The following is a 13,865-nucleotide window of genomic DNA, read 5'->3' as shown; positions in this document are numbered from 1 at the left end:
TTCTCATTGAACAATATATAGCTCTCCAGAGCATCTAGTTAAACCATATATTGAAACTATGTAAAACCTTTCAATGTAACAACAAATGCGATCATAATCACAACCAAGGTAACAACTGATCCAACGGCGTAATGATACCAAGCCTCGGTATGAATGGCATATTTTCTAACCTTTCTAATCTTCAACCGCATTGCATCCATCTTAATCTTGTGATCATCGACGACATCCGCAACATGCAACCCCAATATCATCTTCTCCTCCTCAATTTTTTTTCAAGTAATTGTTTTCTTCTTCAACTAAATTTAACCTCTCAACAGTAGGGTCGGTTGGAATTTCCGGTTCAACTACCTCCTACATAAATAAAATCTATGTCACATTGGTCGGCATAATTGTCATAAACAATAAATAAACCAAATAGTTATAAAAAGATAATATATACCACATCTGAATCATAGACAGGACAAGGGCCGACGGGGGCAGATACCAAAACCATCGCACTATATAATAGCAAGCAATAATAAAAGTAAGAAAATTAGACAAGTATCTATCTAAAGTAAGAATTCTTTTCTTTCAGAAAGAAGATAAGAATAAGAGGCTCACCATGGTGGTGCCGGCAACGAGATCGGCGCGGGCGATCGACGGCGGTGAAGACGGGGACGGGACGTGACGGACCGCTAAACCTATGCAAATCTCGGGGAAAATGGAGTTTGGAGGTCGAGCTTCGAGAGGAGAAAGCTTAACTAGTGTGGCTCGGACATTTCATCGAACACCTCATGTGCATAGGAGGTGAGCTAGAGCTACCAAATGCCCTCCCCTCGCCGGCCACAAAAAACAGAGCACCGTGGAGTGCTCTGCGGCGGCGATGGGGTATATATAGACAACTCATTTGTCCCGGTTCGTGCCTGGAACCGGGTCTAAAACTCCCCCTTCTGTCCTGGTTCGAGCCATGAATCGGGACCAATGTATGTGGGCCAGAGCGAGGCCCATTGGTCCCGGTTCACGCCAGGAACCGGGACAAATGGGTCCAGACGAACCAGGACCAATACCCACGAGGCCCCGGCCGGCCCCCTGGGTTCACGAACCGGGACATATGCCCCATGGGTCCCGGTTCATGGTTGAACCGGAACTAATGGGCTGGGCAGGCCCGAACCAAAGCCCTGTTTTCTACTAGTGACCCCACATGCATGGTTGCATGTTTCACGAACACGACTCACTGGACACACTCTATAAAATTTATTTTTGTCCCGCTTTATGCATAGCAAACCACCACACGCGTCCAAACACCAACTTTAAATGTAGAAAAAATTAGTCTGCTGAGAGAACAAAAAACATGCCAAAAAAGTGATACAAGGCTCTACAGAGCCGTCGGAGCACTAGCTCGGCCGCGAGGCAAGTTGGCGTCCTGCCACACACAACGAATCAATCACGCCGCCTAGCCTAGCCCGGCTGTAGGTGCTCTTAATCATACAGCTGGTACGTGGATTGTGGTTTATGTACTTCCGAAGGGAAACGTAGGTACTACCTACACCTTCGGTCACATGTTTCTCTCTGCGGTGGCACACTGGAGCCTAGCTAGAGATCTTCAAAAGCCGCTATGAACCAGATAAATCAATAATGGACTTGCATGGTGATAAATTACTGCTGCTGAATGTAGCTACAACGAGCTATTGCATCCCGGCTAGCTGCCGGCCCCTTCACACAAACGAACTATTAGGAGTAACTAGATCATGAATGACGCGTGTTGCTGCGTCCGTCAATTTTGACAATAGAATGGTAGAAGTTTGTATAAATATTAGACATTAAGGACAGTATAACCACACCCAAAGTGAGCCCTCATAGTGATTTGGAATTTTGGCCGTCCGTTTTTACGATCTGAGAGTTCCTGGCCGTCAGATTTAACGTGAAAAGCGATCTGTTCCGCAATGCGGCTAATCTGGTTCAGCTGTCCTGTGGGCTGCTGCTCCACGGGCCGAAATAGAGTATTGGGCCTTCGCAAGCCAGCAGCCCAATTGAAGGAGGGAGGCCTACAAGCTACGCGTGAGGTCCATCCACTCCCGAACCCCAATCCCCATCGAGACCGCATCCACCCGCCCTCAGCTTCGACCCATCCACCGACATTAAGCAATACGGAACAAATGACTGCACCCAGTCTCATCTTTCAACAACAATAGTTTTTGAAATGGCACTGTAGTACAAACATTGGTTCAAAATGGATGCTATCCTACATCTGTTTTTGTTCCATCTCTGTTTTTGATTTTTAAGCACAACCTGCAAAGTACATAGAAGTTAATCTAGGCAGAATACAACAAATAAACTACATATCATTGCATTAGAAGAAAATCATATCATTGCATTAGAAGAAAAATATGGAGATCACAAATGCCAATTTCATTTGGTTATATATGTAACATATGTGTGTCTGCGAACAACACGTGCGTAAAAATTAGAATAAGACTGAGGAAAATGGAGCTGCCTGGCTAGTCAAGACGAGTGTTACTTCCCTTGCATCATTTAAGCATCATTACAGAAACATGTACCTGAGAACGAGAAAATTAAGATGTTTGGTCAATATGAGTGATGGTAGCTTGCTCAAGCATCATTAAAAACAAAATCAACCAAACATCATTAGAGAGATTATCATATTTAGTTTGGACAAAGATGAACTTTGCTAGATTATGATGGCGTACGTACCTGGCCGCACCCATCCATTTTTACAATAGAGTGATAGTAATTCCGTAATACTATATGACAGCACAAAATTAAACATGCAACCTAAATGTCCAGGGAGTTGTTGTAAAGTACTCGTAGTAATGTAGTGGAAGAGGATGTCTCATGGGATTGAACTTGGTTTGAGCTGGCCGCAAGTGTGTATACTTTTAATTAGAATAGTTAATGGTAAATGTAGGCGATGTGGCAGATGCCCATATGTACAATCTAAGATGCAGAGGAATTTAGGACTTCAATCCAAAAGAGTCGTTGCATAAGTGTTATGTTAGATGGCTGTAGAAAGTGGGAAAAGACCGATGACAATCGTATGATAGAAGCCAGTTGGGCTAGTTATATAGCAAGTGCTCCCTACAATTTAGCAAATGGAGCATGGTTTATGTACTGGACATCGTGGCTTTCAGAGTTATTATCGAGCCACTGAGCCGCAAAAATATGTACAGAGTACAGTGCAAAATTTGCAGTTCCAAATGGGTGAGTTTATGGTGTCCAAAAATATCATTTAATTGAGTTGCTTCAGATATAATGACCCAGAAGTTCAGTACATAAGCCACAATGTGTTGTTAGCTCCAACATGGGAATTAATACCATCAATAAGTTGAAACGTGAAGTCATGCCACTTAGTACTCAATTTCATATGAGATGCTCCTTTTTAACTTTCTCCGCAATATGTTATTGTTCTAAACATCAGCATGCATGATAGTTTATTAAAGTGGTGTAGAACATTACCATCATTTATGAAAAATAGTAAATCAAATGAAAGAAAAGCAACTTATGCCAAAGTACCAAACTAATCTCCCCTCTCACTCTGCACCTGCCCAGGCGATGAACATAATCAGAACATGAGCAGAGCAGAACATGGTTAAAGGAGATTTTTCTCTTGCATGCTGCACACCAGACAAAGAGAAGAAATAATTGGCTACCCATGTACGTACATGAAAAAGAATAGGAAAAATATCAGTATGCCATTGCAAAGCACTACACAGACCACAAAAGGACAGGAGATGCCAAACATATTATACATATCACTCCTCTTCTGTTGCACTACAAGAGTAGATGATTAGAATTCAACACCCAAGAATAACATGAAGCATATTATATTTCCAAAAAGAATGCAAGACAGTGGTGTAAGCTAGTGGGTCTTAGAGTGAGAGCTTGTGGTGGAGGGAGCGATCGACCTGGTGGTGCTGGCTGCTGGCCAAGGAATAGGCGTGGAACGAGTAGTCAACGCCTGTTGTAGCTTGTCCGGAAAGTGGAGGGGGAAGCACCGCTGGCCTGGTTGTCAGATGTATGGCCGTTGCCACTGCCTTGTCACCGTCACGGAGAAGGCACTGTTTCTGCGGTGTGGTGGAAAAGGAGACAGGCAGTTAGCCACAGCCCAGAGCCCGCCCAATTAGGAGGAATTCAGCGCATGCGGCAGGGCCGGCACAAGGATTCATGAGCAGGAGGCACGGCGAAGGCACTTGCTTGGGTAGCGCGAGGCACGACCGACATCAAGGGAGCGGCCGCCTGACATATAGTTCCCAAACAAACAGTTGAAGTTGGAATTGATTCGCCTAAATTAAATAACATGTAATGATGAACAAACTGATAGTGTAAACTTTGGTATATAAATCATTTGAATAGCCTGCAAGGTATCATTAGTTATCTATAAAGATGTAAAAAGCTAATAGCTGACCCGTAACTATCATATTCCCAAGCTTGTTAAAATACAAACTAAAAGCACACCAAATACATTTATCAATGATTTTTTTGCCTGATCTAGGAATAGTTGACTGATTTCTCAATTAGGTTTGAGTGACCAGCCAGTATGCTTGATTTGGCACCTGCATTAGTCAAGCAAACACACCAATTTAGATTGACATGACCAATTTTCTCAAAGAAACAAAACAATGTTTAAATACTCATACCCCTGGATAGACGGCTGGATCTTCATCTTTCCCTCGTACCTCAGATGGATCGATGCATTCCCTATCGAGGATCTGCGTTTTCTTCTTCACAGAGACATGAGCAGTCCTCAGTTACAGAAGTGGGCTGTCTGAGATGGAGATGACCACAGAAAACGTGCCAGACAAGCCGATTCAGACCCGATTAACCAGAGCATAACGCTGAAGAAGATGTAGATGCTAGAGTAGGGCGTGCATACAAAGCGAGGGAGGGAAGCACTATATAGGACCACCGCGCATAAGAAAGGGTTGAAAATTTATCAGCCATGAATGAATAATACGCCATGATTGCGAGGACGCAAGAGCAGTTTCCAGAGAAGGGCCATGATTGCGAGCTTCAAGAGGGCAGAGCAGTTTCAAGTAGGGGAGGAGTCGGCCATTATCTCCCTCGCCCCCACCTTTCTTCACGCGCTCGATTGGATTGCCTCGACCAGGATCCTACTCCTCCGGTCGCAGGGATCGATCCCATCCCTCACCCCGTCTTCAGTTGATGGAACCGGCCGCACCGGCTGCTCCTCTCCTCTGGTCGCTGGGAACAACCGGCAGCCTCGATCGGGATTGGGCAGGTGGATGGATCGATCGGGATTGGGTGGGTGGATGGATCGAAGCTGAGGGCGGGTGGATGCGGTCTCGATGGGGATAGGGGTTCGGGAGTGGATGGACCTCACGCGTAGCTTGTAGGCCTCCCTTCTTCAATTGGGTTGCTGGCTCGCGAAGGCCCAATACATCAGAATAGTCTGTTTCGGCCCGTGGAGCAGCAGCCCACAGGACAGCTGGACCAGATTAGCCGCACTGCAGAACGGATCGCTTTTCACGTTAAATCTGACGGCCAGGAACTCCCAGATCGTAAAAAACGAACGGCCAAAAACCCAAATCGCTATGAGGGCTCGCTTTAGGTGCGGTTATACTGTCTTTAATTAATAGTCTTATAATAACGACCCGTACTTACAGCAACTTCAATGGGCCGACCCAAACGGACGGCAATTATGTCTGCTATTTGTCTGTTTGGGTCGGCCAGACGGACATGAACGTCCGCTTTCGCGTTTGAGTCAGCGCGAGAAAAAAAAAGGACGCCAATAACTACCGAACGTTCGGGCTGGGAGACCCCCAACCTGAACGACTCGTTTGTACTGGAGGAGAGATCGATGCGAACGAATCCGTTCGGCAGGGGAGCCCCCCAACGCGAACGCCCCTCCCCGTCGACTCTACAGCTCGGTAGCAAAAACAGCCTAATATTTTTTTGCTGTGCCAGATTAAAGCCCATATTTTTCCTGTGCTATGAAAAAAATGTGATCAACTTTAAAAGCACAAAAAATGCCATGGGTAAAAAGAATTTGTTTTTCTTGCAATCACCCAGAAGAAAAACAGCCATGGAATTTCCATCATATAAATAAAAAACATTGCCATGGAAGATTCATAGTAAAAATGTCATGGTATTTTAATTAAATTTTCATATATTGTATGCACAATTTGAACACAAAACTATGTGCGAGGAATTTGCCATGGTGTGGTAGTATAAATTGCCATCTTTAACAAATACAATTGCCATGGCACTAAAGAATAAAATTTCCATCATGAAAATTAAAGAAAAGAAAGGAATTTGCTATGGTCCATGATCTCATACATAAATTTCCATGATCTCAAAACATAAATTTACATTTGTTTAGAAAACTAGCTAACTATAATGAAATGGTTACACGTGGCAAATTTAGTAAGTTTTTCTTTAGAAAAAGATGGCAAATTTAGGAGACTTTTCGCTAAACCACATGGCAACTTTTTGGGAAAATGTAATAGGTACATGGATTTTTATTGGAAAAGATGGCAAAAAAACACTCATGAAAAATAATCTAGGAAACCCATCCCACACGACAAAAAATTTGCCATGCTATGTAGTGAATGAACTTTTTTTGCCATGGAAATAAAAGTTAAATATTTGCCATGGCGATTTGGGTAAATTTTCCATGGCGAAAATAAAAATAAAAAATTGCCATGGCGATAAAAGTTAAGAGTTGCCATGGCGATTTAGGTAAATTTGACATGTCAATTAAGGTAATTTTGCCATGGCAAAAATAAATAGCTAATTTTATTGCCATAATATTTTACTATATACATGAAGAAACAAAAAAATGTGGATTGAAAAATGCCATGGCAAATAAAAAAGTAAAATTTTCCATGGATGTAAAAGTTAATTTGCCATGGCAAGTAAAGAATTAAATTTGCCATGAATGAAAGTAAAAGTAAAAAAAAAGTTCCCATGCATGTAAAAAAAGTAAATTACCATGTATGTAAAGGTTAAGTTGCCATGGCAAAACAAAAAAAGTTTAATTTGGCATGGCGCTCTAAAAAAGGCAAAAAATTGCCATTGAAGAAGAAAGCTAAAATTGCCATGGCAAAAAGATGGTAAAATTGCCATGGCTATAAAACTAAATTTGCCATGTTGCAAAAAGAAATCATTTCGCCATGCCATTGTTCCAAAATTTTGACATGGTCCATGCACTAGAAATGCCATGATGCATAAAAAATAAATTTGCCATCACAATGAACTCTATTTGTCATCGTCCCATGAAAATGTAATTGCCATGGCAAAACATTCTTTGGATGGACTTTGTAAAAGAGAAAAAAACGAACCATGGCAAAAATGCTTTTAGTTGCCATGGCAAAAAACGCATCCATAAAAAACTGATTTTAGTTGCCATGCCAAGTTTGCCATGTTTTTGAACATCTTAGATTGCTATGTTTTTGGACATCTTAATTTGCCATGTTTTTAACATCTTAAAAATAAAGAATTTTGACATGTTTGCCATGTCAAGTTTTCCATGATTGAGACAGGCCATGATATTAGGACAAAAACAATCAAATATTGTCATGTGAATGAACTGACAAATTATAAAGTTGCAACGGTCCGAGAATTTGTAATAATCTAAGAAATTGCCATGTATTATAGGACCAAAAAACTAAATTTGTATACTACTCACATGGCAAAGTTAGTAACTAAATAAATCACAGCAGAAAATTGTGTTCTACTCATATTTAAGCGTAGCATGGCAAATTTAGGGACTATTTCATATACAAACCGTGGCAAAAATGTGTTAAAAAAGCTCATAGTAGCTTCTAGCAAAAAAAATCATCAGACATCAGTAAAAATGGGACCAGTCGGATCCCTTCGGCTGTGGTGTTGCTCGAGCTCGATGAGCACCTCCCCGCTGGGCTCCCTTCTTAGAATGGACGCCGACACGCTGTCGGTGAGGAGCCCATTGCCCCCTCCACGGACACATGGCGCTGTCCCAGGGAACTCGTCGCAGGGCACCCGCCTCCGCTTTCCGCCCGGTGCACGCCGGGAAGCCGTCGCTGCCTCCCCCAAGTCACCTGACGAGAGCGAAGATGGTACGATGCTTCATTGCTCCGCCGCCGTTGCTGCTCCTGTACGGCCCAGCCACCGTCGCGCCCGCCCTCTCCGTTTGACCGCACCTCGAGCCGGTCGGTGAGTTTGAGGAGGAGACGACCGAGATGCCCGCCGCCGCAGCACAGGCGAGCAGGCAGCGCTCTGCCTCTGCCACGGCCGCACCTCTAGCCGGTGGGCGCGGACCAGTCACGCCGCGCTCCAGTCAGCATCGCCTGTGCAGGGGAGATGGCTGCCGCGACAACGTAGACGAGCGGGCGGAGCTCGCCCTTCGCCACGACCGCGCCTCTACGCCGGCGTGGATTCACGCGGATGGATGCGGTCTCGACTGCCCAACGCGGCGGCGCGAGGAGCTGGCGACAGTGACGATCTAGCTCACAGATAAGCTGTGGAGAGGAAGAGTGGGTGAGAGAAAGAAAAAGATAAGACTGGGAGGGAGGGGTGGGGGCGAAGGAGACGAGGTCGTTCGACGGAAAATCCCGAACTAATTTTCTGTGTCACCTGCTCTAAGATTTGTGCAAATCATCTGATGGCACTCGAGGCGTTCGGGTCCAAATGCCAAAATCCCTGACGTTGGGGAGTTATTGATCCCCCAAAAAAGAATGCATGCATATTTAAAATAAAAAGAACATTAATAAAACATTAAAGCTGGACACGAAAGCTGGCGAGAGTCCACGCGCCCACATTTGCATTTAAGAAAATTAAAAACAAACTAAACTATGAGACGGCGCGCTGCCCTAGGCGGCGGCGTCGTTGTCCTTGGGGTCCATGAGATCGATGAGCGTCGGCGCAGTGCTGGCCTAGGGGAACGCCGTGTTTCAGAGGGCGTTCATGTCAGGCGCGGGCTGTGTCGCCGCGGCCTGGCGCGCCTCCTCCTCGGCCTCGCACTGCTCGTCCTCGGCGTCGCGCTCGAGCATCTCGAGGTACTCGTTGTGGCGGCGCTCCTCGGCCAGCCGTCGCTGGCGCCAATGTTCGAGGTACGCCGCCTCCTGTGCCGGCGACACCCCAACCCAGACCGGTGGTGCGCTGACCCACTCGCGCACTACTCCCGTCCAGGAGTAGCGCTCTATGGCGGACGGCTCCGGCTCCGGTTTGGCTTTGACAGGGGACGGCGGGGTCACTGATGGCAGGACGCAGTCGCCCGCCGCGGAGAGGGCCATGGCCTGCGCCATGGTCGTCTCTTACGCTGCCTCTTCTTCCACGGCCGCCGCCGCCCTACGCCACTCGTCCTCCTCGCTCTCCCGGTAGACCGCTGCAAGGGCCGTCTGGTCCTCCTCGCGGACGACGAGCCGGGACAGTGGCACAGTAAGGTCGACTTCGCGAACACCGCCTCGCCTCGCCTTCTCGTGCTCGAAGGCGAACTAGCGAGCCCAGTTGGCTGAGTCGGTTGCGTAGGCGGGGTCGCGGCGCTGCCCCGGCGTCAGGAGCAGTCGCCGGCGCCGCACCTCCTCCGCGTGCGCCCTAGACGACCGCGGCGCCACCGGCACTGGGATCCTCTCCGGATCTTGCCAGTCATGCGGCAGGGTGGCGTCGGGGTACGGGAGAGGCACGTGGTGCTGCCAGTGCCACTCCGCCTGGTGCACTGTCACGTTGATGCGCTGCCTCGGCCGGCGAGCTAGCGCCGGCGGAGGCGGGCGGAAATCCGAGGGAGAAGGAACGGCGGGGGACTTGCCCTTGGCCTTGCTGCTGCCGGTGTCGGAGAAGAGCCCCATCTGACACGGCTGGGATGGCTAGGGTTTGCCGGCGATGGGGAGCGAGTGTGGCTAGATGGGGACGGGGGCTGGCTGGAAGCGGATGAGGACGGCCCCGCCGCACGGTGGCTTAAAAAAGGACGACCGCCGTCGCTGATGCATGGGCTTGAGGTCATAAATTAAGCTGACCAGGTAGGCCGCGGGCAGTTGGACGATCGCCAGGTGGGGACGCGGCGGACATCGAGAAGGCGCGCGTGGCATCCGTTCCGCGTCCGCGCTGACACATTTGAGGCGCAAATTTAGACCGCAAATGCGTCGGCGCGGACGTGAAGTGGACTTGATTTGGGTTTGAGTTGGCGCGTTGGGCCTTCTCTTTTGCCCGCGCCGATCTACACGAACGGCGGCGGACGAAATGGGTCACCCAATTGAATTTGCTCTTAGACGGTGGTTGATGATGGTGGACAGTGTTGTTGGGGACGCGTCAGTTTCATGGGGCTGATTATTGCACAGTCGTCTGAATTTGTTGTTCCCGACAGTCAATTATTTTGGGGACCATCGGATCTTCATGCGACGGTCCAAAGCCCTTCTTCCTCTGTCGACGGCACTGTTGGAGCCGCGTCGTCCCCGCCTCCGGTGAGTTCCTGGCGAGCCTCGTCTGGAATAGCACGGCCGCGTCCCCCTCTCGCGCCGCGGAGTTGCGTTGAAACGCGTTGTTAATTCTAGTCCATCGAAGCAGCTAAGCTATAGTTTTAAACCAAACCCCGAGGGCCCGACATGATTGAGATCATACGGGCGTGTACGAGCAAAACTAATTGAAGGCAAATTCGCCGAGAACTATAACTAGGCAACTAGCACGGTCGGCCGGACACGTCGCCGGAGTTGGGTTGGTGCGTCAACGTCGGCTTGGTGGACGTACCCTACGGACGGAGGCAGGCAGTTGCGAGCACATGCATATGCATGTACGACGAGCGACTGTTACGTGAATAAACATGTCAGTCAGCCTACCGTTCTAGGTCAGGTGAATAAACATGTCACTCGTCCTAGGTTAGGTGTACTAGTACAGTTTTGCACTTTTCACTTTTTCTTTCCATGACGGACCAACCGTCGTAGCTCAGCATCACCGCCCTGAGCGGGGCATGCATGCGACGTGCATGCATGGCACCCTCACCGCGCACATGCCCTACATCACCTATGCTGTCGACAGAGACCAGCCAGCGCCTACTACAAAGCGGCTCGAGCGCTAGCTCAACCGCAAAAAACGCAGGAAACGTACCATCATCGATCACACCCCCGTCGCCTATGCTGCCATACGCGACGGCGGCGGAGGCGGAGGCGGCGCTGGGCCGCGCCATGACGCGCGCCGAGGCGGCCTGGCTCCGATACTCCGCGTTCGTGCCCGACCACCTGCTCTACTGCCACAACGTCGCCATCCTCCTCATCCTCTACACCATCGCGCCGCTCCCCCTCGCGCTGCTCGAGCTCCGCGCTCGCGCCGCTCCGGACGGCGTCGCCGCCGCCGTGATGAGGCCGTCCACGTACAAGCTGCAGCCGCGGGCGCAGCTCTCCCCGGCAGCGTTCCTGCGCTGCTACCTAGACACCGGCCGCGTCCTGCTCCTCACCGTCGGCGCGCTCAGCCTCGTCTCCTACCCGGCCGTCAAGATGGTCGGCATCCGGACGGGGCTGCCGCTGCCGTCGGCCGGGGAGGTGGCGGCGCAGATGTTGGTCTACCTGCTGGTGGAGGATTACCTGGGCTACTGGATCCACCGGCTGCTGCACACCAGGTGGGGCTACCACAACATCCACCGCGTCCACCACGAGTTCACGGCGCCCTTCGGATACGCCGCGCCCTACGCGCACTGGGCCGAGGTCCTCATCCTCGGCGTCCCCGCCTTCACCGGCCCCGCCATCGTGCCCTGCCACATGACCACCCTCTGGCTCTGGTTCGTCCTACGCCACCTAGAGGCCATCGACATCCACAGCGGGTAATTAAGTCGTTTAACTACTCCCTCCGCTCCTTTTTAGTGTGCATGCAAGTTTTGTCCAAAGTTAAATCATCTATATTTTGACAAAACTTATCGAAAAAGGTATCAATATTCACAATGTCAAATCAATATTGTTAGATTTATTATAAAATGTAATTTCATAGTATATATATTTGATATTATTGTAGATGTTGATACTTTTTAATATATATTTGGTCAAATTCTACAAAGTTTCAAGTTGACACAAATCTAAAACGCGGAGTAAAAAAGACCTGAGGGAGTACTAGCTAGTATAACCAACGCTAGCTAGCATGCATCATGCTACTTCTTATAATAAATAAAATTAACCAAACTGCTTGATGAGAATGCAGCTTCAACTTTCCATTCAACCCGACAAAGCTTATCCCGTTCTATGGAGGGGCCGACCACCATGACTACCATCATCGTGTGGGTGGCCAGAGCCAGAGCAACTTCTCTTCTGTTTTCACCTTCTGCGACTATTTGTATGGGACGGATAAAGTAAGATTGCTGTTATTGATTTATTTGCTATTCAAATCTGTCTAATTTACTAGTTAAGCTTGAGTGGGTTGACAAAGAAGAAAAGGACAATTAATGATCATCACCTCGCGTGCCATCTTATTGTTACAGGGCTACCGATACCATAAGGCAAGCCTAGAAAAAGGTGATGCAATTTTCTTCATCCTATGTCTATCCTAGCTAGAACAAGCATAAGCATTTCTATCTTCTACAATTAATTAACAAAGTATAACTAACTATATTTATTGATTACAACTGTGAGGTTATTATATGGTGGTGATGTGGCCTAGATTTGTAGGTCTAAGCAGAAAAAAAGTGGGCCTGGAGGTTTGTTGGTTAAGTGGTGGTGGAAATTAGAGCTATTTCGATTGAAATTGTATTCACTGTTTGTCTGTTCCTTTTTGATATGGTCAGGCTTGCTGAAAGGGGATAACAAGACTAAACTGCTGAAAGGTGTGTAGGAGCTGATGAAGGTTGCGGCAACTCTGGCAGGGCGGATGACTGAAGCTTGTGTGTTTGATGATCCTGGTGTTGAACTACCTTGTTGATGCCTAGGCCACTGTCTGCCTTGATTAGTTGTTTTTGTGTGTGCAAATTCTCGAGTCTAGTTTCATATTCTAGTTATTTGTTGTGTACCATGTTGAACTCTTTGGTTGTTGTTGTTAGTATGGTGGTAGCAAGTTTTTATCTCATAGCGAGTGTTTCAATGGCAAGCATTCACAGTGGATTTCCCGCTAATGCCCCGACTCATTGCTCTCCTTCTTTGCCTCCTTTATTGTTGTAATCCAGAATCTGTATCTTCATTAAGAAATTAATGGGAAGGGGGAATGACCAGTTGGAAAAACTGGCAAGATTTACTGTTCCATCTGATCATGAAAAATACTTTCACTGTATATTTCTCATAATTATTCACTGACATGTGCATTCAAATATTAACTACGAAGTTTATTCATTAGAGGCAATTCAGAATCTGAAATATAGACACTACAACAAGATTTACTAGCATACTTTACTTTTGAATAGAGAAAGATGGTGCATATATTCGCTGTTACTTGAGTAAAAACTGCACATCTTTGCAGTTTCATGTTTTGGTCAACATATCTTCGTCATTTCCTTATCACACAAAGCATCTCGACCCCTTCCCCTCGGCGGCTATGGAAAATTCTTTCCTCCAGGCTTCGTCGCCGTGTCTACGGATTCACATCCCCCCCTGTCGGTTGCTCGGGTGTCGGGAGCGGAGAAGGGAATCACGTGGCCTCCACTCCGGCTAGTAGTTTAGGTTGGCGTATTTTAGTCTTCACAGGTGCGGCGCACGGACGAATGGCGGAGCTCCTTAATCGATTTTCTCTTTCTGGCTTCGATCCTCCTCGACTGGACGTAGTTGATGGAGATCCTGCATAGATTCATGTTATCTCATTGGGGCGGCGAGGCTAGGATTTCTCGTAGTGCATGCGTCATGGCGAGATTTGGTGTTAGATGCTTCAGATCAATTCATGGGTTCAACGTCGACGACAATGGCTCTAGGGTGTTGGTCTTTAGGGGCACATGCACTAAGAGTTCCTGGCTATAATGTATCCAGAAGGTC

At 47.7% G+C, this 13,865-nt stretch overlaps 1 protein-coding gene and 1 long non-coding RNA gene across 3 annotated transcripts; one reads left to right on the top strand and one right to left on the bottom strand.

The window, feature by feature from the left end:
- Positions 1-1,827: 1,827 nt before the first annotated feature.
- Positions 1,828-5,322, bottom strand: LOC125511363 (uncharacterized). 2 transcript variants are annotated; one of them, XR_007284955.2, is made up of 3 exons: positions 4,635-5,322; positions 3,903-4,550; positions 1,828-2,537 (listed from the first exon to the last, which is right to left on the bottom strand). It is a non-coding gene; the product is annotated as an uncharacterized LOC125511363 (long non-coding RNA). The 2 variants fall into 2 exon arrangements; XR_007284954.2 differs by lacking the exon at positions 1,828-2,537 and having other exon boundaries at positions 3,630-4,550.
- Positions 5,323-10,960: 5,638 nt separating this feature from the next.
- LOC125506347 (very-long-chain aldehyde decarbonylase GL1-10) lies at positions 10,961-12,960 on the top strand. Its single transcript, XM_048671185.2, has 4 exons — positions 10,961-11,743; positions 12,115-12,262; positions 12,392-12,425; positions 12,695-12,960. Exons 1-4 carry the CDS (start codon positions 11,061-11,063, stop codon positions 12,739-12,741), a joined length of 912 nt encoding a protein of 303 aa, XP_048527142.1. The 5' UTR covers positions 10,961-11,060; the 3' UTR covers positions 12,742-12,960.
- Positions 12,961-13,865: the final 905 nt, after the last annotated feature.

The sequence above is a fragment of the Triticum urartu genome, chromosome 5A (genome assembly GCF_056163025.1).
Source record: "Triticum urartu cultivar PI428250 chromosome 5A, HENAU_Tu73, whole genome shotgun sequence".
Lineage (NCBI taxonomy): Eukaryota > Viridiplantae > Streptophyta > Magnoliopsida > Poales > Poaceae > Triticum > Triticum urartu.
The sequence above is the reverse complement of the archived record's forward strand: the minus strand, read 5'-3'. Positions and strand labels throughout refer to the sequence as shown.

Bases quoted from the DNA above. Each gene is read 5' to 3' on its own strand.
- LOC125506347 (XM_048671185.2), top strand. From the start codon at position 11,061: ATGCTGCCATACGCGACGGCGGCGGAGGCGGAGGCGGCGCTGGGCCGC. The intron at 11,744-12,114 runs GTAATTAAGTCG...ATGAGAATGCAG, and splicing joins GCCATCGACATCCACAGCGG to CTTCAACTTTCCATTCAACC. The intron at 12,263-12,391 runs GTAAGATTGCTG...TTATTGTTACAG, and splicing joins ATTTGTATGGGACGGATAAA to GGCTACCGATACCATAAGGC.